Below are 27665 nucleotides of genomic sequence, written 5' to 3'. Positions count from 1 at the left end.
CTTTAAAATAGGGAGATTACCCTGGAGCACCTGAGTGGCCCGATGTAATCACATGAGCCCTTCCAAGAAGAAAAGGGATCTATTTGCAGATGATATGATCTTGTATATAGAAAATTCCAAGGAACCCACCAAAAAATTATTAGCGCTAATAAGCAGCTCAGCAAGGCATGGTCAACACACAGGTTTTAGTTGCATTTCTATATACTAGTAATGAACTCGAGTCTGACCACCGGGGATGGCGGGACCTCTTGCCAAGAGAGTAATCATCATCGCAGAAATTCTGGATTCTGCACCTATGTGTTGAGATCTGAATTTCACATTCTGCTGTGTTGCAGCCCGGACATTAATCTCAGTGGTCTTTTGTACAGTAAGATCTCAAAAATAAAGATTAAAAAAATTAAAAAAATAGTAGTTATAACTATGACTGGGCCTGCCATATGATAATGGCAGTTGGAGAAATTCAGTCTCCTCTTCAAACCCCTCTAACATTTGTTAAGGACCATGTACGTGCTAGGCACTTTAGGTACCTTGTTTCATTGTGTAAGTCCAACAGTCCAGGAATGGTTTTATTAAAGTGGAGGAAGGCGGAATTAGAAGCTTGCGTTTTATTTATTTATATTTATTTTTTAACGATTTTTTAAAATGTTTATTTTTGAGAGAGAAAAAGAGAGCAAACAGGGGAGGGCCAGAGAGAGAGGGAGACACAGAATTTGAAGCAGGTTCCAGGCTTTGAGCTGTCGGCACAGAGCCTGACAAGGGGCTCAAACTCTCGAACCCGCCAGATCATGACCTGAGCGGAAGTCGGATCCTCAACTGACTGAGCGACCCAGGCGCCCCCTAGAGGCTTGCGTTTTGAATTGCAGCTCTCATTATTCCAGTTCTCCACTTGCTGACCAGCCCCAAGCCTCCAAGGGTATGACTTCTGGCGTCATTGCTCTATCAAAGCAGTATGGTGAAGGTAAAGACGGTGTCCATGATGGGCCTGATTTCCAGGCAAGCAGTAGTGCCGTGAGAACTCATCAGGCCCCGTCTGGAAGGCTTTTTAGGCTCTACTTTGGTTCTAAGAACCCATTCTGCAAGGGTGCAGAATGCAATTTGGTTAAGTCCGTGTTCTCCTCGGGGACAGCGTAAAGATGGAGGTGGGCTCCCTGAAGACTGCCAAGTTCAATGTGCTGCCCTCGATTCCCACGGGAGAGCTCCTAAAAGGAAAGTGAGGCTTGAGTCCTGCAAGAACTGAGGACCCGGGCAAGTTATGAACTTATAAGATTCAAGGAGCTCCGGTGCAAGCGACCAGGGACCAGCACAGAGACGTGGGAGCAGAGCGTGGTGACCCAAAGGAAAGAGGTTAAGTCCCTGAACTTAGTTTGAGTGGGACTATTTGCACGGTTGTGCCCCTAGCAACCAGGCATTACGGCTATGAAACCCTGCCTCCTTGGTCTGGTCTCTTGGGAGGATTGGTCTGCCTGGGGACAGCCTGGACCCAGCATGGAGCCACCCACTCTTAGATTTAAAGGGTGGGTTCACTTTATGACCATGGGAGGTTACTGAAACCCCCTTACTCACAAGCTCAGTCTGTAAACTGGAGATTTACAAGTGGGATAAACCTGCTTTATTTGGTCATAGTCAGAGATTTATTGAGTAAAAAGTAGATAAAAGTTCTACTTTGACACCTGCCCATGACAGGAGCTCAGGACCCGGTAGATCCCTTCCCTCTAGATGACGTAGTGCAGTTCAGTAGAGCTGAGTGCCCAGGGCAAAGTAAAGCTGCCAGGAGGGAAACCCCAGGGCGGTTCACAATCGACCTGGCAGAGCGCGGGAAGGTGGCGGAGCTCTTCTCACTGAGAAGTGCGTTCGGAAGTGAGTTCGGAACCGGAGCAGCTCCCTTAGGGATCTGGCCAGTGGACATTTGTTTCAAGATTTGCATACTGTTGTGGCAATCACCACATGTCCGCAGAGGGCAGTCTCTTTGGGAAACCTTGGACCTGCTGGGAGAATCTGAGACAGGGCGCATCTTTAGTCCAGTCGCTTTGGTCCAGTAGACTTTGGTCGGGGCAGGGCACAGAGGGACCCCAGGAGGGACGGCAACCATCCATGCCAGACCCTGAGAATCTTGCCCCCAGGACCAAATCTTATTTTGGTTTATCTCTTTCCAGAATGAGAAAGAGACAGAAATTTATTTTATTTTATTTTTAAATGTTTATTTATTTATTTTGAGAGAGAGAGAGAAAGAGAGAGAGAGAGAGAGAGAGAGAGAGAGAGAGAGAGAGAGAATGTGTGCAAGCAAGGGAGGGGCAAAGAGAGAGGGAGAGAGAGAATCCCAAGCAGGCTCCATGCTTAGCTTGATCTTCCTGGCCAAGGGATCATGACCTGAGTCTAAATCAAGAGTCAGATGCTTAACTGACTGAGCTATCCAGGTGCCCCAGAATCATATTTTAAATATAATGAGTTACATCTATTTATCCACTAATCTCTGTACTATCTGTCTACTGCCAATAGCAGGAGATCACTACTAAAAACTCCTATTTTCCATCCACAAACCTCTTACTTTATAAAATATTTTGTGATTGATTGATATTGTGTGTGTGTGTGTGTGTGTGTGTGTGTGTGTGTGTGTCCTGGGGTGAGGATCCATAGCTTCAATTTGATTCTTAAAGAAGTATATCAAACAGTGAAGAACCGAAGATTTTATAGGCAGTCTCTCTTTTTCTCTCATCTGTCTCTACCTATTCCATAGATCCTCTCTATAGGTATAACATATCTACTTATAGATACGTTAGTTAGAACTGTTTAAATTATATGAAATTTGGGGTGCCTGGGTGGCTCAGTTGGTTGAGCATCCCAGTTGGGCACAAGTCATGATCTCATGGTTGGTGAGTTCAAGCCCCGCATCAGGCTCTGTGCTGACAGCTCAGAGCCTGGAGCCTGCTTTGGATTCTGTGTCTCCCTCTCTCTGCTCCTTCCCTGCTCATACTGTCTGTCAAAAATAAACATTAAAAAAAATTAAAAAACATGATATACAATTTAAAAATAAAATTATTTATAACATTAGGTAGCTGAATTCATGTTATAAATTTCAAATTTTCTTCTGTTATTAAACGTCTCTGTAAATATTTTTAATGGCTTCATAATATGAATATGTCATAATATAGTCAATTTTTTCCTATTAAATATTTAGAATGATTCCAGAGTTTCCATTTAAATCTTTTTAAGTGTTTATTTATTTCTGAAAGAGATAGAGAGACAGAATGTGAGCAGGAGAGGGGTGGAGAGAGAAGCAGGCTCCAAGCTCTGAGCTGTCAACACAGAGCCCAATGCGAGGCTTGAACCCATGAACTGTAAGATCATGACCTCAGCTGAAGTCGGACGCTCAACTGGCTGAGCCACTCAGGCGCCCCTCCAGGGTTTCCATTTGAATATATTATTATAAGATATAAATGAGTATGTTTAAATAGTAATCCACATTTTAGATTAGGTTTTTAGTTTAAATTCCCAACCATAGAATTATTGGGCCAGAGAAAGTGCACATTTTTATGTTGATTGGTTATTATGTAATGGCCTTCCAGAAAGGAAGTCCCAATTTACAATTTCACCACGAGTGTTTCCTTCTCACACCCTTGCCAGCACTATGTGTTAGTATTTTCACCTTATCTAATCATTGCAGTGGCCATGTCAGTTAATTTTTATCTCCATTTCATAGCTGAGGAATTGGAAGACAGGTTTGGTTTTCTGCCTCTGTTTGTTTATGGATTGATTGATTGATTGATTGATTTTAATGTTTATTTTTGGGAGAGAGACAGAGTGTGAGTGAGGGAGGGGCAGAGAGTGAGGGAGACACAGAATCTGAAGCAGGCTCCAGGCTGTCAGCACAGAGCCCAACATGGGGCTCGAACCCACAAACCGCGAGATCATGACCTGAGCTGAAGTCAAACACTTACCCAACTGAGCCACCTCAGTTGGCCACCTAGGCGCCCCATGTTGTTGTTGTTTTTAAATTCACCAAGTACCTTGATTGAAAAAAAAGCCCCTCACTTTGCCAGTTTCAAAGGCCTGACAGGTGGGCAGGGGAGGTGGCTCACTTACACAGTGAAGAGTCTCCTCGATATTCCGGTACTGGCCTGCCAACAAAAGTAGACCGAACGTTACTGCAAAACACGGAAAAGAGTGGCCCTCGTGTTTCTCCAGAAGTCTTGTGCCCATTTCCATGGATTCCTCTTGGTGGTGCTTGCCTAAAATGCAGTGTGTATTACCATATTTCTCATTCTATCTGCTGCTCTTGCAAAGCAGGGGTAATGAGAAAGGAGGTTAGGCAACCAAAACCAAACCAGGAAGTCTCGTTCCTTTGACCACAGTTCAGCATTAGATTAGAAGGACTCCCCTCTGCCTCCCATCAGATGCGCCAGGTCATGACTCAGCAGCATCTGGACCAATGAAGACGTTTACTTCCCCCTCTGCACCCTCTGGCACCTCCACTGCGTTTGCTGTAATCTGCCATCCGTCCATCTCCTTGAACAGACGGGAGGTGTTTGGAGGGCAGGGGGCAGGTCTGCTTGCTCATCTGTCCCTAGCTCCAGGCACAGAGCCTAACACTGAACAGATGAGTTCTTGACAGACATTTGCTGAATAAGGATTGTTCATGGGAGATTTCTCAATGCCCATGCCCTCACTGGGGTTGTTTTATGCAAGATTGCCTGGAGGCCATCGGGTGCACAATCCATGCTCTGCTTTAAACTTTACCCTCAGATGATACTGAGCCACCGAAGAACAGCTCACATGATCTGCAGGACTTTTTTTTGCTTCTTCTAGACTTAATTTTCCTAAATTGCATTAGAGTGTCATGCTGTTAGTCTGCATTGAGGAATGCTGTAAGCAGAAAATGTTCTTATCACATCCTCTTTATTAGCCCACATGAGGGAAGTTTCTAGTGGGTCTCAGGGGCTGCGTGCTTCTCAGCAATTGGTTTGCTTTGATTTAATGGAAAATGCCAATTTTATAAGAGGTCATATTTCCCTTTCTCTTGTTAAGAATCTCGGGGCAAATGTCTGGCCTGTGTTCAAGTCACGTAGAGGCCCACGGTCTGATGTAGATTTCTACATCTCGGTCTGGCCTTTGTCATGTTCTTAGACTTTTGGCCTTCCACCCTGAATTCCCTTACTATACCAAAATATGCAATTAGTCGCTGGGAATTTGTGTCAGCATGCCCAAGTCTTGTGTGGAGTGTAATGTGTAAATTAATGAAAGTTTGGCTCAGTGAAAACACAGCTCTCTGGAGTTTGCTCAGGACCAGTGCATCGTGGAAGTGTTAACTAGCCAGAGCTAATCTCCTTGAGATAATGAGAAGGAGGAGCAGGAATCTGTGTGCACCTGCTGCCAGCCCCAGCCCATCCTGGTGGCATGGCTCACGGCTCCCACTGTCCTAACCCACGGGTGACACCTTGATGCCTTCCTGCCCCAGCATATTTATTCCCACACTGAGAGCACTGGTGGAGAAACCCACAGCGTTTCCAGCCCCACAGAGTAGCGATCTGTTCTCTTTCATGAACTGAGTTAAAATAAGGTCACTCATAAAATCCAGCCAGCCTAGAAGGGGTGAATGAGAACTGAAATTTTGGGGATCTGCTCTGGCCCATGTGTTCTAGGAAGGCAGCTCCACTGTCTGATTCAGAGCTCACTGTAACTTCCTTATAGGAAACTGGCCTCATTGAACATGGTCACTATACTGACAGCCCTGCACAGAGCCGCAGGACTGGTCTCTTCGTTCACGAGCCTGCAGCCCGAGACTCCCCGGGACCCCTCAACTATGTTTCATGCCAATTCTGAGTCTTTGCTGCTGTCCATTCCACCTGATGTCCCCACCTCCTCTGCCCCACATTCCACAATGCTCAGTGCCCTTTGAGCTCCTCCTGGGGCTTCCCCCTCGGGCCATTCTGGGCTACTTTAATGCCACTGAATTGTCAGAGCACTTATTTCCTGTCTCATTCACCGTGACACTTAGATAAAAATAGGCAGCATTTGATGACTTCTTTGTTGCGCATGTACTCGGCCTTTCTTTAGGGAAGGAATTGTCTTTATCTGCTGCATTGTCTGTGTTACTAATGATGCAGTTTTGGAAATGTAATTTTGAAGGTGTAGTCTTAAAACTGTCAATCAGTTCATGTCACTCATGGCCCACGAAACAGTCCAGATTCCCTGCCGTGGCCCCAGCCCCCAACGTCGCCTGGTTCTTGCGTGCTAAGTGAATCTCTTTCCAGTTTCTTCCTCGCCTCCAAAATGAGCCACATCACCTTCTTTCCGAGTCCCTCTAGTATGCCAGAGATCTGCATGCACTGTGCCTCAGTCCAGAACATTCTTTCCTGAGCACTACCTGTGTCTGGGTCCTTTCCATCCATCAGATCAGATCTTAAATGTCATCTTCCTGGGGGGACACTCCCAGACTGCCAATCTTAGGTAAAAGTTAAGGAGCATCTCTCCAGCCTGGGTCCTCACTACCTCCAACTCTGAGCATGGCTGTGAGGATGCTCACTGACTCCCATTTCTTCTTCCTGTGGACTCTTGACTGGCAGGCATTTCCCAGCGTCCCTTGCACTGGGTGGCTGTGGCACGGTGCTGTGGCCACTGAAACAGGTGGGAGCATGCACTTCACTCCAGATGATGCACTTGACTCTCTCCTTCTCTTGACCCTCCCAGTGCTCTTGTTCTTGCCTCCAGGGCTGACAAGAGACAGAAAACCCCAAGGCCTTCAAGGATAAGGGAAGCCCCTGGGTTAAAAAAAGAGTGAATCCCAAATGAGTGTTTGGGAAAAAGACTTCCTTCAATCCATACTGGATTGTGATGTGAACAAGAAATAAATCTTCATTTTATTGAACTACTAACATTTGTAGTGGATGCATTATAGATGTTAGCCCCTCCTGACTAATACACTCTTTCTGGTTTCTGCTTAGCACGTAGGAACAAAGCAAGCCGATAAATATGCTACATAGTTACAGACCGTGGCATCTGCCTCCCCTAAGGCAGCGTGGAGATTTCAGGCCCTTGAGCACTCCTGGAATCCAGTATATGACAAGGGAACAGTGACTGCATAGTCAGCTGCGAAATATAGCGTGTGGTCTGGTGGAAACCCTCCGAACTGAGAACCCATGGTGCACTGCAAATAGAACCTGATCTCCCCCGTGGCTGAGCGAGCTTGAGTTGGACACTCCCTCCTGCTGGCCCCGGCCCCTCAGCACAGACACGCCCCAACCCCTTCCAGCTCTTTGTGGCTCCCTGGAGCTGAAGGAGAGGCTGGTTTCTCAGAGAGAGCCATTTTCTAAAAAGATGAAGGAAGTCTACCCATCGGCCTGGAGGAGCTCCGCTTGCGCGTCCGTGGAGGGCTGTCCATCACCCACTGACACCAAACAGCGCCAGAGAACAACCGGCTTCTGGGTTCCTCTCAAGGAAACAGCGTCTTTACAAAAGACAACATTCCCTTGGAAGTTATTTTTAGAAGGGACGTGAAGACGAATATGTGCCGTGGAAGGTCCAGGGGCTTTCCTGACTCGCGGAGGCAATTACCCCAGCCTTTGGCCATCAGCACGGTCACCTCTTCTCATGACTACAGAGGTATGACACAGGCGTGTGGCCGGCGGCCATCAGGATAAGGTCTCCTGACCACTTGCGTCTTGGGTGCTTAAAAGAAAGAAAAAAAAAGAAAAAAGGAAAGAAAGCAAAACCTGCGCCTCAGTGCAAACCAGTGAGCTTCTGCACAAGTGTCTCTGCTGACGTCTACATACGCGGAGGCCTGCAGACCTCTGGTAGAGGCTGCGACTCCCTGGTGGTAGGAGATGGGCCACGTGGGTCAGACATTCTCAGCGAGAAGCTCAGGCTGTTTGCACGTGCAGTGTTAACACTTCCTTGAACAAGACCCCTGGAGGCACCAGGCTTGAACGTTTTAGTGATTCTGCCAGGAAGGGGTGCTGGTTGTGTCCCCAAGGACAGGCTCTATGGGATGGTCACATTCAAAGGAAACCACTTCCTGAAACGATTCCCAGCAGGTCCCATAAAGAGAAACTACTTCTCTAGTGGGAGTCGAGAAGTAAAAGTAGGAAGCTTTCAGTGCTTAGGAACTTCCTGTTTCTCTGGGGAGTGAAGTCAGCAGGCTTTTTGGATGGTGGCATTCCCAAACCAGGCAGCTTCCCCCAAACAGAGCAAGCTTCTGTTTTCATTTCAGTCACAAGATTTTGGAGGGTGGGGGCAGAGCAGGGAGAGCTACGGTGAAGGTCAGAGTTGGCTCCAACCCTCGAGGCTGCCAGTGGGCTTCTCCTAAGTGGGGAAAGGGACAGGCCAATGCAACCCAGGGACCCGTCTCCCCCTCATCAGAGCCTCCCGTGTCTCCCCACGTCCGCTTTCCTCTGTCCGTCCTGAAACCCTGATCGTCAGCTGGGTCATGGGCACACAGAGCAAGCTCTTGCTACACACTCTGAGCTTCCTGGCGATTATGTGTGTCCGTGAGTCCCAGCTTTGGTAAATGGAGAGGCTGGGAAGTCAACTCACAACTTCCAGGAGACTTTCTGAAGAGAAATTGTTGTCAACTATATTTTTCTTTTTCTTCCCTTCTTCTCTCCTGCTGCCTGGAGCGTAGCTGTCACTATTTTAGGCATTGGTATTGAGGCTGGTGCAGGGAGAGAGCAGCACCTCTGAGGCTAAACAGCCTTGGACTGCTTACCTCTGCACTTGACTTACGTGAGAGTTAAACAAACATGTTACATGTGAGTCCCCGTGATTTCTTCCTATCTTGTCTTTCAGCCTTCGCGGTTTTATCTCTCTGTGGAGGTCAGCTTTGGAATTCACCAAACACCTAGCAGAGCTTCTGATCAAAGGCATGAACACATAATTCATGGAAGAGGTTCTGGGTTCAAATCCTGGCTGGGCCCGTTTCTGGCCACGTGACCTTGGGCAAGCCTGCGAGCCTCAGTTAACTGGCACCAGCTTCTGGAGCGAGAACAGTAGTGTCTGCCTGACACAGCTGTGGAGAAGCTTTGCAAAATAACCCCCGTGGCTGCACGCTCCCCCATGAATGGCTGTGTTCCTCGTTTCAAGTTCAACTTCATGACCGAATCTTTTCTGCTCGGTCAATATCGTGAGTGCTCTGCTTTCAGATCCATATTAGGAACTTGATCATTACTGAGTTCTCATTTTAAAACACAAAAGTGACCTTTTCAACATTCAACTCCATCAACATGGCTCTATTGCTTCTTCCCAATAGCCCTTCAAGCAGGCACCCCGTTCAGCTCTGAGGCCCAGGGATCCAGTGATCCAGTGACCATGGTGGGTTGACGTCCTCATTTTAAAGAGAATGCTGCTTGGCACACAGCACCAACAAGTGTATTGTGATGGGTCTGAGTTCTACTCTGCTGATTTCCTCCCGGGGCTGTTGTTTCTCTTGCACTCAGTTTACCTAGTTTATACCGTGAGCATTGCCAGCACCTAAGAGCTGGGTGCCATGGAGGTCGTGAGAGAAGCAGTCCTCAAATTCCGGGCTCCAGACTTCTGGCTCAGGGTTCCTTCCTCTACCTGTGCCACCTTCCTCAGTGTTGATCTTTTAGGGACCACAAGGTCTCTGGGGACAGAATGTGTCCAGCGAATGACGGGAAGTAGGAGAGTCCACACATGTTCCCCTGGCTAGTTCCAAACTTTAGAACGTCTTCAATTTGGCATCAATTCACAGCTATACAGAGACGCAGGTGTGAGCTTCCTTGCCTTCATTCCCAGTGTCTCTGAGGAAAGGATTCTGATGTCCAGTGAGCTTTGACTGCATGACTTAGGCTTGGGAAGAAGAGAAGGAGGAGGGAGGAAAGGAAGGGAATAGGAGGGGGAAGAGAGAAAGAGACAGAAGCAGAGATGGATATAGATTATGTGCACACATGTACATATAACATAGGTCATGTCTGTCTCTCATGTATCTACCGGCTCTGGCACGTAGCTCTTCTGTACGATTCAGAACCAGTTACCTCATCTGAAGAGTAGGAGCTCACATTGTAAGTCACAAATGGCCCAAACTCACAGAAATAGCTACATGGGAAGCATTTATTGAGAGTTTGGAGAATAGGCTCAGTGTTCTCCGGATGTGGCCCTTGGAAGTTCACTTCCTTTCTCTAATTCTTGATTTCCTCCTCTGTAGAGGGCAGTATTAATATCTGAAATAAGGTGAGTCCCCAGGACCTTTTATTTTCATTTTCTATTTCTTAAAAAAACCTGTGCTCAAAGCTGGGCATTATAACGGTTACAGTAAGAACAACCCAAAATTGGTTGGCGGGATGGATGGCGATGGGTAAGGCAGCTGTCCCCCGTCCCGTCTCCCGAAACTGAAATAAAATATTATGAGACAGTTGTTGTCCAGAGAATCGAAACAGCTTCTTGGTGGGGACAGTCTTAATCATTTTTCCCCCTCCCTCCCTCCCTCCCTCCCTCCCTCCCTTCCTTCCTTCCTTCCTTCCTTGCTCTCTCTCTCTCTCTCTGCTTCAATGAGTGATTCTCAAAAGACCATCCTAGCACTACGTGAGTTGAAATTATCTTGTGAAGAGTAGGGACTCCCCAGTTTCACTACAGACCTGCCAAAACGTAATCCTGGGAGTGGGCTTGAGAGTTATGCATTTTTGACTAGTGTGATTCTGACGCACAATACGTTTTAAAGACAACTGTGAACCCTTGGGTTTAGCAATCGCGGATGATTTGAAATCCTGGCTTGTGCTTAGAGAACCAGGGGAACACCTTTTCCCAGCAATTCAACTGTCAACTTTTCAAATTGTTTCTGTCCGCCCATTTTCCCAACATCTTGGGGGAGAACCAGCCTCTGGGAAATTAATACAAGTGCTGCAATGTCTAGATGGGGCCAGCAGGGGGCATTGGATGCTCACATATCCCATACCTGCCTTTCCTCCCCTTACTCCTAAAATCCTTATTAATTTTTCTTTTAGAAGTGGGAATAACCAACTTTTAAGACTGCTTTCCTTAGGAAACAAACAAACAAGCACAGAAACAAAACAAGTGACCCTGGACAAAATGAAATTTCTTGTCCATTGAAAGGGAACAAGCCCATCTATATCTTCATCAGGGTTTTAATGTGGGCGGCGCCGTAAGAGAGAAAGACCACTTTTCAAAGAGGGCTATCTTCTTTCATTTCACTCCTTGATCAGCACAAGGAGAGAAACTCATGACTTTGTTTTCTGGAAGATCATGGCATCTTCTCTACGTCAGCTTAACAGAAGGTACTGGTGTTAACAGATTGTGCAAGTTGGGTTATGAGTCTGTCTTTTCCAGGCCTGGCATATTTTTTATAGATTATTTTTAGCATACAACAATATATGCTACTGGGGAGAAATTATAAGATAGAGATCAGCAAAAATGAAGGGAGTAAAAGTTGATATAAAGTCCCCGTGCCAGGACAACCAGTGTAAACATTTGATTAGAGCTAAGTCACTCACACAGGTACACGCGGCACAGTCCACATTTATGCGAGCACACTGTCTGTTCCATCATACGACAGCATACTGTACACCCCTCAACGGCACCTTTTTAATGGCTGTATAGTAGTCCCCCACACGGATGTCCGACCATATTCTCAGTTAATCTCATGGTAAAAAAATGCGAACAACGTAAAAGTATCTAGAGATGTTCTAAATATCACCGTGACGAGCAGCGGTTGTGTGAGTCACGTAAACCCTTGATGCTGTCAGGGGTGCTCTACTTTAACAGATACTTGGCTGTGGCGCATGAGCGTGCAGAGGCTCGGGTGGGTGTGGTTTGCCGCTGATGTTTTGGCAGCATGTAGGTTCCAGTGTGGGCAGGCCTGGGCAGCTGTATCTCAGCCAGCTCTCCTGGGGTTTTGATTTGTTTTGTTTTTGTTTTTCTCTCCCGTTTATGTGTCTAGAATGTCGTTAATGAAACGGAATACCCAACTGCAAGTTTTTCTCTACCTTAGTGAGTGCGGATGGGGGAGGATGAGACAGAGGTGTGGGTCCCATGGTTTATAACTCATCAGTCATTTACTCGGGTTGGCAAGTTCACTTCCGGGCAATATCCCGGAAGTCTCTAGAAGTACCTAGAGTGCCCCCAGGACTCTAAGCAGATGGTGGGAAGGGATGAGAGGTAGCAACCAGGTGGAGAGAGGTGCGTCTGCGATCAAAGACTCCAGGGGAGTTCGGCAGCATCTACCTCGAGAGAACGCAGTCTTTCTCAGCAAATGACGGGGAAGCTTAATGAAAGCATTTTCTGTAAGAGGGATTAGAGCTGGGTGCTTGTTTCTTATTTGTATTCATACTTGCAATTTTGATTTTGCTTCTCTCCACTTCTCCTCACTGCTATTTGGGACGTGCTGAGTGCTGGTTACATGCTCCGGCACGTACCGTTATGAATCTTGGAGTTCATTTGAGGATTACATCACTCCCTATGATTCTGTCCCTTCTTTGCACACTTCTGGTCTATTTCTCACTTTTTTTTATGTCTCACGGCAGTCATTTCTAGCCACCAGCTCTCTAGGGACGTCCTGTTGGACTCCTTCTGAAATAATAATGCTCTGAGACGAATAGTCCATATTTTTGCTCAGACTTTAATGGGATTCTGTTCAGTGCCTGATACCTGGAAGTAGGCTCTGAAAAGAGATGCCAAGGAAACCATAAAATGTGGGTTCTGATTGATCCATGCGCTCAACGCATATTTTGGAAGCAGCCCGTTACATGGAGTTTAGTTGAATGAGCCCAGAGTGGCCACAACACTGACATTTAGGCTGACTTTTGCCCATTTTACTGATGAAGGGACTCGGACTCAGAGGGATCTGTGCTTCCTCCCAGGCTACGCAGCTAATAAGTGGGGAGCCCGGTTCCCCTCGCCCCCGTAGCTTCCCAAAGCCTGTGGAAGTGACAGACGGGGCTGCACCCTGGGAGCCACCAGAGGGAGAGACTAAGGGGCTAATGCCATTTTGAACAAGCCAATAGTTTTATTGAAGGAAAAGCAGAAAAGAATGGAAAGAAGAGTAAGAGACCCATGTTGGCACTCCTACCGCTGAGGAGACTGAGGGCCCTGGACTTACCGGTGGTGCCGTTGACCTGAGGCCATGACCTAGGGCAGAAAAGAGAACCGAGGTTAAGAGTCAGCTGCACACGGTTACATACCTTCCCCAGTGGAGGGAGCTGCTGTTGTAGGCATTTTCCCCAGATCAACCTATGGAATGATTTCTTTTTTCTTTTTTTTAATGTTTGTTTATCTTTGAGAGAGAGTGAGCAGGGGAGAGGCAGAGAGAGAGGGAGACACAGAATCTGAAGCAGGCTCCAGGCTCTGAGCTAGCTGTCAGCAGCACAGAGCCTGATGCGGGCCTTGAACTCACAACAGCGAGATTAAGACTGAGCCAAAGTCAGACGCTTCAGTGACTGAGCCATCCAGGAGGAGCCCCTGGAACGATTTCTTCATATTCGTATTGTTCTAGATCTAAAATAGCACCTCATTATAGAGAATATGGAAAAACAGGAAAATGTAGAAGAAAATAACAATCAACACCCCAGGGCATATTTTGGCAAATTCCTTGTACATATGTATGTGTTTATGAGGATGTGTGACCATCTCACTGTATTTTGCCACCATTAAATTCCATCCTTTAAGACCATTTTAGGAATGTCTGGATGGCCCAGTCAGTTGAGCATCCAGCTTCGGCTCAGGTCATGATCTCACGGTTCGTGGGTTCGAGCCCCGCGTCAGGCTCTGTGCTGACAGCTAGCTCAGAGCCTGGAGCCTGCTTCGAATTTTGTGTCTCTTTCTCTCTCTGCCCCTCCCCTGTTTACGCTCTGTCTCTTTCTGTCTCTCAAAAATAAATACAATGTAAACAAAAGTTTTTAAGACCATTTTGCCTACTTGACACTTGATTCCTTACGTTACCTCTTTCACTTCCCTGATGACTAGTGAGGCTGAATTATTATTTTCTTTCCCGTGGTTTTAGGCCACTTGGATTTTCTCCTGTCATGAGTTATCTGTACAGGTTATCTGTCCATTTTCTAATGAGAACTTCACCTGGTCACCACATTCACCTTTGAACAGGGAGCTTTTGGAAGTGTCTCTTGCCTAGATTTCGGCCAATGATCTGAAAAGCTCTGGGGCCATGGAAGGCTCCGGAGGATGCGGCTTCTGTGAGCCGACTTGTTTGTGCCTTTAATAATGCCGGAGCCTCGCACAGCATCTCTCCTCCGAGGCCCTCAAAGTGCGTCACTGGAGCAATTAACTGAGCATCGCAACACAGGCTGGGTGTAAATATTTATGAGGCCCGGCTGGTGGCTGGGACACTGGGCACAGAATAGTTAAGCCGGGACATGTTAGTAACCAGGGGACCACGGGTCCACGAATCTGGCTCTCTGCCTACCCTTTGTCCTCTGTTTATCGTTTCATACTCCTAGTGACCCTGCGGGGTGGCTACCATGGTCCCAAGTTTACAGACGAGGAAATAGGAGATTGAGAGGACTCAGTCCCACAGAGGGTGAGGGATCTGACACCAGCCTGTGTGATCCCCAAATCCTCGCTTCCTCCCTGGCCCTTGCCCGCAGGCGGTGGCCAATCCTGGAGGCATGTGCAGCAGCGTCTCAGAGCCCCTGTGGTTAGCTCTTGGCGTCCTTTCCAGCTGCCTGAGATTCTGCAGAAATTAACAGTAAATCAGCTAGTAAGGAACAGATCATTTATCTGGGGCCTGAGAGCTCATTCTCTCTCTCTCTTTCTCTCTCTCCACTTGGCCTCTTCCTTGACATCTTCGTCTTTGATTAAGGCCTCAGAAGGCTCCCCAGACCTGCAGCTCGAGACACGTGACATGTTTTCGTGACTGTACAGCGAGCTTGATGTGAGTGTGGCGAGCAAGCCCCGGCCCAGGGGTGATGAAGGGGAGCCACACTCTCCTCGGGGTCCTGGAAAGGACGTTACGTTAGCTTGGAAGTTAGGATTCTGTCCTTCCTCTGACCTTGGCTTCACCTGGATTTTAGAATCAAAGACCGTTAATGCTAAAAAAAAAAAAAAAAGCACATCAGAGACAATGCTGATTTGTTGTTCTGAGCTTCAGACCCTTGGAAGGCAGAAGGGAGGTCTTCAGACTCCCGTAAGGAGCGGAAGGGAATAGCGCCTGTCCGGCCCTGAGCGACGCCCCACTCTGGCTGGCGGGCGTTCCCCACTCTGCAGCCACAGCCCATGCTTACAAGAGGTAAGTGACCCTCCTGGGTTGTCCCCACTCTGCACCCCTTATTATTTCCAAGCCATAGCAGCCACACGGACCGCCCAGCTCTCAGCCCCTGGAAGCTTCCTCCCAATGGTCCAGGCTGTCTGAAAGTGGCTTATCTGATCCACTCCGCCTCTCGGTGGGGTCCCCAAGCGATGGAGCTCATTCATGTGTCATATCTCCCCTGGGTATTCTGCACCCCAGGGCTCTCTGTGCGTCAGTGCAAGCCAAGTGAATTAGCAGAGGAAGCATCAGTGGAGGGGGGGGCGGGTTGTTATTCCAGCTGAGCCCGCAAAGGGGAGACGGAGAAGAGGAAGGCTGGAACCTGGGAAGGAGGCCCCCCCACCCCGCCCCGCCCCGGAGGCGTCCTGGGCTCCTGCAGACCAGCTGCTGAGAAGCTGCCTGAAAAGGCTCCTGGGCTAAACGCTCTTTGCAGCCTGACAGCCCAGGGTGATCGTGAAAGAGCAACTTCACGGAGACTCCATGTGTCCTCTGTCTGCTCAAGCGAGGCCCACGTGTTGGTTAGCAAGCTCCTCTTGCCAGGCGATGACAAGGATGCTCCTTGCTCCCCTCTGTCAACAGCATCCCTAACACGGCCACCTGTGAGCGGGCCACAGCCAGGCTGACCTCCAGCCGTTTGGGGGTTTCTATATTTTAAGGCTCATTACAAATAAAGATGTTTAATTTCTGAATTATTTTTCACTTTTAATCCCTTTTAATCATTTAATATGCTTAATAATTTTTCATCTTCAAAGGGCACTAAATTAAACATCCTCCCTTCCCCCCAGCCGGTTGCTCCCTGGGAGAACTGGATCTGATTAGGTAGGTGGTTGTCCTTGCGTCTTACTTATCCATGGGAACAAAGTTTGGATGGTGTGTTTTTCTGGTCCCATAGAGATGGGATTTGGTCCTGTCTCCAGGGTCAAGCTCCAGGTATGGAGTCTAATTCCTTATCACCCCCTCGAGTGTGATGTGTGTGGTCCCCTCTGGATCTCCCCAGGCACCCAGCACTGGAGCAGAACGCCCTTCAGAGCCCCTTGGGACACGGTCAGGGTGATTTCACCTGCCAGCCCACTGCCTTCCCCAAACCTCCAAGATCAACTGGCTTCGTGACACGTCTCACCTTAGGTACTGCCTCTGACATTAAGAGACTGCATTAGACTAAAATTCTAATTTTTGGAAGACCATTGTTAGGGGTTGCTAAACTGATTTTTAATATAATCTAGAGAGAAATGAAGGTGACTCTAACATTCTAAATTCATTGCCTTCTTCCCTCTGTGTGAATGTCCACGCTGTGCTGGTTAAGTGTGTCACCTTATGTAAGTCATTTCACCAAATCTCTTGGCAACTCTTGTTGGGCAAGAATCTTTACCCCAATGTTACAAGAATCTTTACCCCGATGTTAGGGCTAATTATGGAATGTTAGTGCAAATGGGACCATGAACTGGCCCTTTCATTTTGCAGCTGGGTTGACCCAAGCCTAGATTAAGCCCCGGGGGGAGCTGGTGGTTGCCACAGTTCACAGGAGGGCTGTCTACAGGTGGGGTGCACCCCCTTCCTCTCCAGCACTGGAGGGAGCTGCAGGAGCTGAGGTCTGGAAAGGCAGCGTGCTCAGAGAATGAGGAACCCGCTGGGGTGAACTAGAGCGCCTGCATGGTCCTGGAGGCATTGGAGCTTGGTAAGGTGCTGGGTAATGGCTCTGAGATGCACCTCAGCGAGCTCATACGGGTGCACGTAGGATCTACTGGTGAGGGAAGGACTTGGGTATGACAGTCTCAGCAAGAGGCAATGCCGACCTTGACAGTGGGTGTGTCCCTAGCTTCCCATGTGGCCACCAGAGCCCTCCTCTGTTCATCGGGCACCCATTCAATGGAACTCATGCTCCTGCGAGCAGAACTGAGCACAGCTCGATTTCTCAAGCTTCCTACACCGGGTCCCCAGCCCCTAGAAGGGAGAGCAGGCACCTAAGACAGAACATGGCTGGAACATGGCCTGTGCTCCAAAACGTGTGTCAGGTAAGCGTGAGTGGGTGAGTGGATGAGGGGATGAACGCAGGGGCACGTGCAGAGATAAGGGGGCCTCCCAACAGTAGAGCAGCTGAGAGACACATGGCCAACCCAGTCTGGGTCTATGGGGACCACCTGAGTGCCCACTGTGTAAAAGAAACCTGTCCCACGTGTGTGCACATGTCCCAAATACCCTCCAGCCCCTCCCCCGAACAGGCGCTGTGTTCTCATTACAGATCTAAGATCAGGGGCGTCTCCCAACCCCACTGGACTTCGAAGCAGAGGAAACCCACATCAAAGTGGAATCAACACTAATCATGTTTAATTAGTGAATGAATGGGCTCATTCTTAAAGGAATCCTTGGTTATTTTCAAAAATCCTTCTCTTATGGATTTTACTTTTACACACACACACACACACACACACACACACACACACCCCACATTCGGGGGTATGCAGCTCCCTGAAGGGATCCTGGGGAAAACTCTGGAAGTGTGAAACTTCTCACCTCCTAGGACCCTCCGGGCTGGAGAAGCCCCGCCCCTCTCCACCTGCTCAGGGTCCCCCCGCCAGATCCTTACCCCGACCCCGTGACAGGTGAGACTCCCTGCCTCAACACTGGCACGTCTCTGTTCTCCTAACACAAGAGTCAAAAGGCAGCATGGAGTTAGGAATTTCTTACTCAGATCTCACTGTTAAACCTTACTGTGTTTTTTCCTTCCCTCAACTAGATTTTCAGTTGTCTGAGGACAGAAAGCGTGTCTTGTGAGCTGTGATCACTCTCATAGGCGCTAGCCACATCTTTGACAAATACCGAAGGATGAAAATGACAATATCTGGATTACGTCACAGAGGAGCAGAGAGGCAGCATGGGGTGACCTAGGTGCCCAGCTTAGCTCAGGCGGACGACTCCCAAGTCCACAGCCTCCACCTCTCCCCTGGCCTCCCCACCTTGCTCTGTCCTCTCTCAGCTTCCCTCCATGCTTTCCGTCAGGTAAAAGTTCCTTCTATCCCCTACTTATGTATCTAGCATGTGCCAGGCACTGGGCATAGTACAAGCCAACAGCCTCATGGGGGGGGGGTCCTTCCTGCCCTTCATCCTTCTGTGCCTTCAGTAGTGTTCACTGAGCATCTACTAAGGGGAGCTCCTTGTGGGCGAGCCCAGGAAGGGGACCCAGGACGGTCCACGCACCCTCGGTGAAAGCACGTGGACCCTCTGTAACGCTGCCAGCCGGCCACTGCTAGCAGAATGCCCTTTCTGCACAATGAGGCGGGCCAGAGGGAGCAATGTTCTATGGATCGGCCGTGCCACGGATGCCCAGGGCAGCTGGAGGCAGGGAGGGTGAGACCAGAGAGGTCAAGAGTAACAACAGCAGGGCCTTGGCCCCGTCTGTCTGCTGGGCAGAGGGCTGCCTGGTGGGAGGGCCCACAGGGGGCAGAAACAGGGCTGCTGCTCCAGGAAGATGACCAGTGGCCCTCCTGAGCCCTGAGGAATTACAGCCCCCTGCACCTGGTCCCCAGGGAATTAACTATTCCAACTCTGTCGGTGGCAAGAGGGAGCACATGGAGATCCCACGGTGAGGATGGGAGGGTCTGAGTGTGGGGCGCGTGAGCCACAGCATCCACCGCAGTGCTGTGGTCAAGAACGGGAAAAGACTCACACGCGGAGCATGAGGGCAAGGCTGGGGACCTCGTGGGCCAGCTTTCAGCCGCCTGGTCCCTTGGTTCCCCCAGGCTGTCACTGCACGTGGTACAGTGTCGTAGGGCCTGCAGTACAAGCCTTTATGTTCGCCCCACCACAGGCCGGGCATTTGCGTGGCAGGGGCTGCGGACCCCTCTCTGGCTTTCCCTGGCCCCAGCCCGCTGACCTCTCCTACCCTCCTCCTACCCCCTGAACCCCTACCTTTCCTCTCCCCTCCTTCCTGTTCCCTGGGGGCCGTGGGTAGGGGCAGGGTGAGTGCTGGGCACACAGGGCGCCCTTCCGGCTCCGTAGCTTTGCACCTCTCAGTGAGGACGCCAAAGTGGAGGCTCCCGGGCGTGCGTGGGCACCAGAGTCGCCGGGAAGAATGTTTAATCACAGGTGCCTGGGAGCCAACACCCGAGTTTCTGATTCAGTAGGTTGGGGCCTGAGAATCTGCATTTCCACGAGGTTCCCAGGTGATGCTGCTTTGAGGCTGTCTTAAGGATATAGACGTTCTTCTCGGGAGCCTAATGCTCCTGCCCCTCCCTCATAGCAGAGGGATTGACGCCAGCAGATTGGAGACTCTTGGGAACAGGAAACAAAGTCCACATGTATGTGAGGACATAGCACAAAGTGGTGATCACCGAGAACCCAGAAATGGGACTTGATCTGAGGTTAGACTCTGACTCCAAATCCACCTGTTCCTAGTTACTAGATCTATGACTGACCGAAGCTGTAACCTCTCTCCGACTCTCTTTTCTCATCTATAAAATGGGAATAATAGCTACTCTCAGAGCACTACTCTGAGGATTAAATGCCAAAATTCCTTCTGTGGGGGCTGGCGCAGGTCCAGCATTTAACTATGGATTTGAGTTTGGACCCGATTGGAAAACAGCCATCAGTAGGTTTCTGTTTTCTACACACCTGGGGATGTGGCACAGGAGAGAAGTGGATACTGGAGATTCAGCCCAATGAACTCCACGAGGTTCCTAGGATACACTCACATCAGTAGTGTGGACAGGTCGTGGGGGCTGGATGTGGATGTGGTCCTGTATTCTTTTGGGATCCTCTCCTGAGCCACAGCATCTGGGTGGGTGCCCAGTACTCAGCGTCTAACTGCACATCCTATGTTGCCTGGAGAGGCATGCGTGTTTGAATGCGGGGTTGGTGGGGGGACAGCCTCCTGCTGGGGGAGGTGACCCCTCACCTAACTAAGGGGCAGCAGCCTTGAGGGCCGAGGTGGTCTCAGGCCTGTTTTAGATGCTAGTAATGAGGTGGACAATCTACCGATGACCCTACCACAACCGGTGTTCAGCCTTGGGGAAGTCATTGATCCTCTGTATGTGTTCTCTCCTATAAACGGGAGATGACTAAGGGGCGCCTGAGTAACTCAGTCAATTGAGCATTTGACTCTTGATTTTGACTCAGCTCGTGATCTCAGGGTTTATGGGATCAAGCCTCACGTGGGGCTTGGGATTCTCTCACTCTGTGTCTTCCCCTGCTTGCGTGCAATCTCTCTCTCGAAACAAATAAATAAACACTTAGAAAAGGGAGACTAATAAGACTATGATTATGGGGCTCCATGGACACACTACCTGTTGAACCCTTAAAACAGTGCTCCACCGGGGCGCCTGGGTGGCTCAGTCGGTTAAGCATTCGGCTTCGGCTCAAGTCATGATCTCATGGTTTGTGGGTTCGGGCCCGTGCTGGGCTCTGTGCTGACAGCTCAGAGCCTGGAGCCTGTCTTCGGATTCTGTGTCTCCCTCTCTCTCTGACCCTCCCCTGCTCATACGCTTCCTCTCTCTCTCAAAAATAAATAAAACATTAAAAAAATTAACAAAACAAAACAAAAAGCAGGGCTCCACCCATGGTGAGCACTCAGGGAGGGTTAGCCCTTGTTATTTATTGAGAACCTGCTATGTTCCCGGCAGTCTACACAGGAGTCCTTATTACAGGGGTCGGTGGGGAACAAGGCAGCCTGCTCATTCAGCTTCAGATTCCGTTTCTGAAATCTGTGATGCGCCGAGATGGACATGGGCTTGTGGGTGTGAGGCATCTGGATGAGTGAGCAGGTCAGGTGGCCTCAACACCCAGCGCCCAGCCATGCCTGCCCAGCACCCTCCTTCCCGCCACACGCAAATGCTGGTAATTGTAAGTTGTCCAAAGACCGAATTAATCAGTGAAATAGTTATTAAAGTAAGATGGTAGACCCATATATGTTGTTTGCAGACATTTTGATTTTCTATATCTCAAATACTAATTTATACTCATATAATACTTTCATTATAGAATGTGCAGTGGTACAGAGATTTGTATGCATATGGAGTTTTTTAAAAAAAGTTTGGGTTTATAAATGGTTTGGAACGGGTTGCAGAAACATCGTCTGTTGCTCTTTTTAATATATCTTGAGCATGCTATGACACATCCTGAAATAATTTGCTGCGGAAAAAAGCACTGCTCTTTCTCGTGCTCTCTCTCTTTTTTTCCAAACGTAGCTGTAAATATTACTTTGATGCAAGTAATTGCTGCAACCATCTCCATCTGAAGGAAGGCTTCTAACCCTTCCATCTCCCATCTCTTGCTATTGTCAAGAAACAAGAAAAACTGACTTAAAAAATGCATTATTCAAATGTATTTAATGTAAACAGTGAAGAAGTCTGAGAAGAGCCACATATTTTCCTTTGCTTCTTGTGGTTTTGACAATATTTCAAATATTCTGTTTTTTAGGCATCCATTTACTCTTCCTCGGGAGAAGAGTTCTTCAAGTCAATCTTGGGACGCTAAGAATGGCCCCATGCCAGGCACTTAGTAGGGACTGGGTGGGTGTTTGGTGGTTGACCTAAGCGGAGGTGCATCGGGGTGCAAGGAGTGTGGTGCACCTCACTGAGACCTCACGAGTCTCTGGGCAGAGAGGCTGCTCTGGCAGGGCTTGGTGAGGGAGCTCTGGAGGGGCTCACGGGGACATGCAGCCTTGGGTGTTGTCCAGGGTCTGGCTGCTGATCAATGGTGGAGCTGGATTGGGCATCAGAATGGAACCTTGTCATTTCAACAAGTGAGCCCCTGGTCTGAGCTTTCAGATGTGGCTCTGAGCCCCTGGGAGGTTGGACTTTGTCTTTCATCTCTGCATACTCCTTAGCCTGTGCAAGTCCCAATGCCATAATTGCTCAGTAGATGTTTGCTCAGCTGAAGGACAAAGAGAAGAATCCATGTAGGCACATGGCTCCCTCGATTCTCCTTGCGTATGAGTCTGGGCAAAGGACTCCTGGCCTGATTCATCCAAGATTCGTCATTCAGACTGTTCACCAGCTGAGCCTGGAAGCTTCCTCTTGGTGGCTGTCTCTCAGGCTGTGTAGAGGCCTGGGAGGGAATGGAAACAGCCCTGGTCTGAAATGCTATGGATGCCTCGGGTTTCTCAACCTTCGCCTGAATCACACACCTGCCAGCACTTCAACCCACATGAATTTCTTTTCCTTCTGGACCTTGGTCTCCACGTGACCTCTGATCTCTAAGACCACTGGCAGCAATAAATTTCTATCACATTAACGTGTGTGTGTGCGCGCGCGCGCATGCGTGTTGGTCAGCTTTTTGCCACGGAATCAAAATTTTCACTCCTCCATTAATATACAAGTAAATATTCTGACCTATTTTTTGGCAGAGTGAAGTCCTGGAATTTCAAATTACTGGAACCTTCTTTTGTTGTCCTTCTGTTGCCCCTGGGATGAAAGAAAATAGATGACAGTCAGGAAATAGCAAGAGGCGAGGGGAAAAAATTAATTAAGTGCATTCATTCATAGAAACAACCACCCAGTCAGATTTAAGTAATGGACATCTCACACATAATTCCAAATCTTTCTTTGCATTCCCATTGGGGTTTAAAAAATCTGTCTTTAAAGTAATTTAATTACTTTAAAAAAATATATATTTTAATGGAAAAGCTTTATTTTATATATAAATGGGTGTGTGAGGTAGAAGAAGTCAGGATGGAAACATGGGCTTCGCTCCCACGTCATAGGCTCAGTGCAGTCTGCTCCTCAAGCAATGTGAGTCTCTATGATACTGCTCTGTAAAATGGAGAGCATCATACCTTCATCACGTGGTTGATGGGGGGCAAGGACAAACAAGGACACCGCCTATGGGCCAAGGAATGTTCTAGATGTCTCCTTGGCTAGTTGAATTTGACCCCTAGCTAGCAGACATCATTCAGTGTAGGAAGGCAGATTCCTTAGCAATAGCAATTCAGAGTCAGGTAATATTTATTGAAATTCTGCATCATTGAGATACTTTGCTGTGGCGCTTTCTATGAAAAAACTTATTTTAAGTTGGGTTGATTTGTTCAAATTCAGGAAGGCTTTTACTATCATAAATCATCACTATATGCATCCTTTGTTTAATTAGCCATGCTTAAAATCTTTGCATTTCTTTTGCAGGTATTTTGTGTCTGTTAGCAGACGTTTATTGATGACAGTTTCCTTTGCAAATGCTCCTCTTGTGAGCTCCCTTGACCCCCTGGTCCTCCGGGTTTCCCCCACGTGGGGGCAAGCTTGCTTCTCCTTGGACTTTCTCTACTCCTGCCCCCAGACCTCTTTCAGTACCGGTTCTTGTCTCCCCTCTCCTGCTTCTGAGCTCAGTGTCCGTGCTTGTTCCTCAGTGGAACCTTCCCTGACCTCTGAGACAGGCTCCTTCACAGACTTGTCCTGAGTTGTCATTTTCCTTTTGTCTTGTGTTCATGCCCAATAAGCCAGCTCACATACCCTGCCCACGAGGGCAGAGATGTGTAGGGGGAGGGGGGTGGAGAAGGGGGTGCTGTGCATCCCCAGGGCTCTGGTCAGCACCTGGCCCTTGGAGGCCCCTGGGGGGGGCACACACATGTATGCGGGAGTCAAGGACTCTGGGAAATGCCTACCGGTGCCTGGAGACCTTCCATCTAGGATTTTGTGTGCAGAACTAACGGCTGCAATGTGACAAATGAACAATTTAATGAGTTGGGCTACATCCACACAAAGCAAGGTGATAGTGTTAGTTCATTATTTCACATTTTATTTTTTTCATGATTTCATGATTGCAAAAATTAATTATTGCATTATTTGATCTATTTCATTGTTTTCTGTTTCTCTGGGGAAGCTCGATTCACGTCTGCTTCGGTACTCTGACTTCTAAGCTCTGCGCATGGGCATCTATTTTCTGGACCTTCCTGAGAGGTTATCCTGCGGCAGACTTTCCCCAGTGAGCCACCTCTTGACTCACAGGGTTTTCAAACCAGCGGCCCGGGCACGAAACTGGAGTCTTCTCTTTCCTGCCCCCGCCCTGCCATCGCCGTGCTTTGTCTCCAGATCCCAGTGCGTCCCCTGATGCTTGCTGCATGGCCTCTTGTTCCTCACCTTCGGGGCTCTATTCCGTCTTTCGGTCTGTATATATTTTTTAATGCTATTTATTTTTGAGAGAGAGAGAAAAAGAGAGAGAGAGAGAGAGAGAGAGAGAGAGAGAGAGAGAGAGAGAGATGGATATGAGGAGGGGCAGAGAGAGAGGAGACACAGAATTCAAAGCAGACTCCAGGCTCTGAGCTGTCAGCATAGAGCCTGACATGGGACTCAAACCCACGGAATGTGAGATCATGACCTGAGCCGAAGCTGGATGCTTAACCAACTGAGGCATCCAGGTGTCCCATGTCTTACTTTTCTTTATTTTTCCCTTCCTCCTTTCCTTCCTTCCTTCCTTCCTTCCTTCCTTCCTTCCTTCCTTCCTTCCTTCCTTCCTTCCTTCCTTTCTTCCATCTCTTTCTTAATCTCAGGTCTGGCCCCTAGCATCAACCCCTCAACTGCTTTCCTGGCTTCCCAGGCCTCCAATCCACCTACCATAATGCAGCAGGGGTGAGCTTTCTCATTAGCAGATTAATAACAACTGACCTTCCTGCTTGAACATCTTTACCACTTCCCCATTTCTGGAGGACAAAAGCCACGCTCATCCCCGTAATAGCCAAGATCCCTGCCTCAGTAGCCTTGAATATCATTTCTGTTGTTTGTGTCTTCTTGCCTCCCACCCCATCCCCCCATCAGGGCCCCGCACTGCCCTCTCTCCAGCTGTACTTTTGGAAGGCCCACACTACCAATTAGATTATTTGGGGGGGACCTCCTCTCTATTTGGCAAAATAATTTTCATTCCTCAGGGTCTAGTTCAAATGCTAGTTTCCCCCGAGTTCTGTGCTGCTGCTTCTTTAGTGCTTTTGCTATGTCTCTGTTTTACCATTCCTTCATTTGTTCATCAATCTGTTCACTCATTAACTCCACAAACAGATGTCAGATCTCTTCTAGACCAGGCTGTATGCTAGGCCGCGGGATGCAGTTGTTACAGAAGATGGATGGAGTCTCCCTCGTGAATCTTCCTGTCGTTGGGGAGACAGGCCGTAAACAAGTACACAAGCAGTCTTATTTTACCACGGCGCCTTGTATGCGCCTGTTCATGCGTTCGCGTCCCCCTGGCCTAGGGGCTTGATGGTAGAGGCATATCCTGGGTTTTTTTTCTCACCTAGCACACTGGCTACCTGACCTCAGGAAGGTGTGTAAGATACAAAGAGATGCCTCTGTAAAGAATAGACAAATCACCTGCCCATCTGGGTTCACCGGAAGTAGGGAGCTGTGCACTGGTGTGCAGTCATGTGGGTCTCCCTACCGCCAGGGAAGTTCTGACCTGTCGCTGCACCGAGGAGGCCCTCGGTTTCAGTGCATCACGTCAGAGCACTTCTGTGCTCTCAGAGCCCCTGTAACATTCGCCTAAATGGCTTTCACTGGTCCAATATTCAGAGCATGGGGAAGATTTGGGAATTTCCTCCACCCCTTTCAAGAGGCACCTTAAGAATCCAACATCCTGAAAGCTACCTTTACTTTTCCAGATAATTTGCTTTCATATTTTTAAGCTTAAGAAGAGAGTTGAAGGGCTCCTGGGTGGCTCAGCCCATTGAGTGTCTGACTCTTGATTTTGGCTCAGGTCATGATCCCAAGGTCTTTGGATCGAGCCCCTCATCAAGCTCTGTGCTGAGCGTGGAGTCTGCTTAAGATTCTCTCTCTCTTTCTCTCTCTCTCTCTCCTTTCCTTATTCACTGTCTCTCTGAAATAAAAAAGAAACTAAAAAAAAAAGAGTTGAACTTAAAGTCTTCTTCTATTTCTCTTGACAGCACCCTCAGCAGGGAATGGACCAGCATCCTTCTCAGGTCCAAGAACAGATGAGGAAACAGGGACCAGAGAGGGTCTGGTTAGAGGGACCAAGTTAGTTGGTGGACAAGCCGGCTGGAGGCCAGGCCTCTCTGATCCCCTGGCAGGTGCATGTGAAAAGCAGAGCAGAGGAAGCCAGAGCCACTGATTGCCAGAAACTCAGGGCCAGGCCCCTCTGAAGACACCTGAGGAAAGGAGAGAGAATGAGGAGGGGGAGGCACACCTCCCCCCACAAGGCTTTACTTAAGGGCAATGTTAACAAAGCTGGCAAATAAAGAGCCATTCACCAGGAAAAGAAGTAGTTAAAGCCTATTTATTTTTTTTCAATGCAAGCAAAGGGCAGAGCTTAGAAATCAGAGAGGTTCCCTCCCCATTTTCTTTTCCCTCCTTAGTTAAATTGTGTTCCGAATTTCAAGGAAAACTAAAATGCTCAGCCCCACAGTTTTTGTCCCTACCAGATTTTTCTGTTTTATTTATGCATTTAAAATTTTGTTTTAAAAATATTTATTTACTTTTGAAAGATGGAGAGAGACAGAGCACAAGTTGGGGAGGGGCAGAGAGTGAAGAAGACACAGAATCAGAAGCAGTCTCCAGGCTCTGAAGTGTCAGCACTGAGCCAGGCACTCGGCTCAAACCCACGAACAAGAGATCGTGACCTGAGCCTAAGTCAGACACTCAACCGAATGAGCCACCCAGGCCTCCCAAAGGTTTCTCTGTCTTAAGTTATTCTTTAGGATTCCAAGTTTTAGAGACAAATGTTTTTTAAGTGCACACCATTGAAAGAATCATAAAGTCTCAGTCTGTCACAGAAAGTGTTATTAAGAATGTTAATCATAGGAGGTCAAGATTATTTGCTTTGCATTAAATTGAGATCTGACCTTGCAAGGTGCAGCATTCCCAAGTTGGCCATTGCATCTGTGAGCCTGGGGATGATAGTTCTGTTCACGACAGTAGTGTAAGTAGATACACATTATTTTACAAGGCTTCAAACATTTGAGACCAGCTGTCCTTCCTGTGGGCCACTCAGCCTATCCCATCCATGTAATGAAATGAATCACATCAGCATTTTTAAACTGCTGCTCTATTACTTGTCATTGATCCTAGTCAAGTGCCCCCCAGGGAAGCAACACAAGTTAGTTCATTGCACAGAGAACTCAGCACATCCTAAAAAAGTCAGAAGTGCCACTGCCTTGTGGAAAAACTGAGGCATAGAGAGTCAGGGGCTGAGCCCATTAATTGTTCTTCCAAAGGTCTCACTCACATCCTGCCAAAAAAGAACAAGAGCCCATCACCCCACAAGACCCAACCTCTCTTCTTGAATATTCTCCGAGCACTTCAGGCCCAACCCTTTTTGGATGTCTCTGATTTCCTTCACCTCTTCTGTACCTCCCTCCTGCATCATCAGTTAACGAGACCCATCTGATCCCCTTTCCCACGTTTTTGTGCTCCCTCCTTTTTTTTATATACCCTCTGAATCCACTTTCTCCAGATTCCCATTGCTTTTTGGGTAGACTTAACCCACCTGATAGTTTAGAACTGGTAGACCAGTTCTCTGGTGG

General features: G+C 48.3%; 1 protein-coding gene across 1 annotated transcript in view; it reads right to left on the bottom strand.

Annotated features, from left to right (window-relative positions):
- The window catches only part of CLNK (cytokine dependent hematopoietic cell linker), a 153039-nt gene that overhangs the window by 54384 nt on the left and 70990 nt on the right, over nt 1–27665 (bottom strand). Inside the window, exons 3-5 of the mRNA XM_029952384.1 lie at nt 22543–22614; nt 13061–13089; nt 4081–4115 (exon numbers count right to left, since the gene is read on the bottom strand). Coding sequence (XP_029808244.1) covers nt 4081–4115; nt 13061–13089; nt 22543–22614 — 136 coding nt within the window. The remainder of the gene's footprint in view (nt 1–4080; nt 4116–13060; nt 13090–22542; nt 22615–27665) is intronic.

Source organism: Suricata suricatta, chromosome 1 (genome assembly GCF_006229205.1).
Source record: "Suricata suricatta isolate VVHF042 chromosome 1, meerkat_22Aug2017_6uvM2_HiC, whole genome shotgun sequence".
Taxonomy (NCBI): Eukaryota; Metazoa; Chordata; class Mammalia; order Carnivora; family Herpestidae; genus Suricata; species Suricata suricatta.
This window is presented reverse-complemented; position numbering and strand designations above follow the sequence as displayed.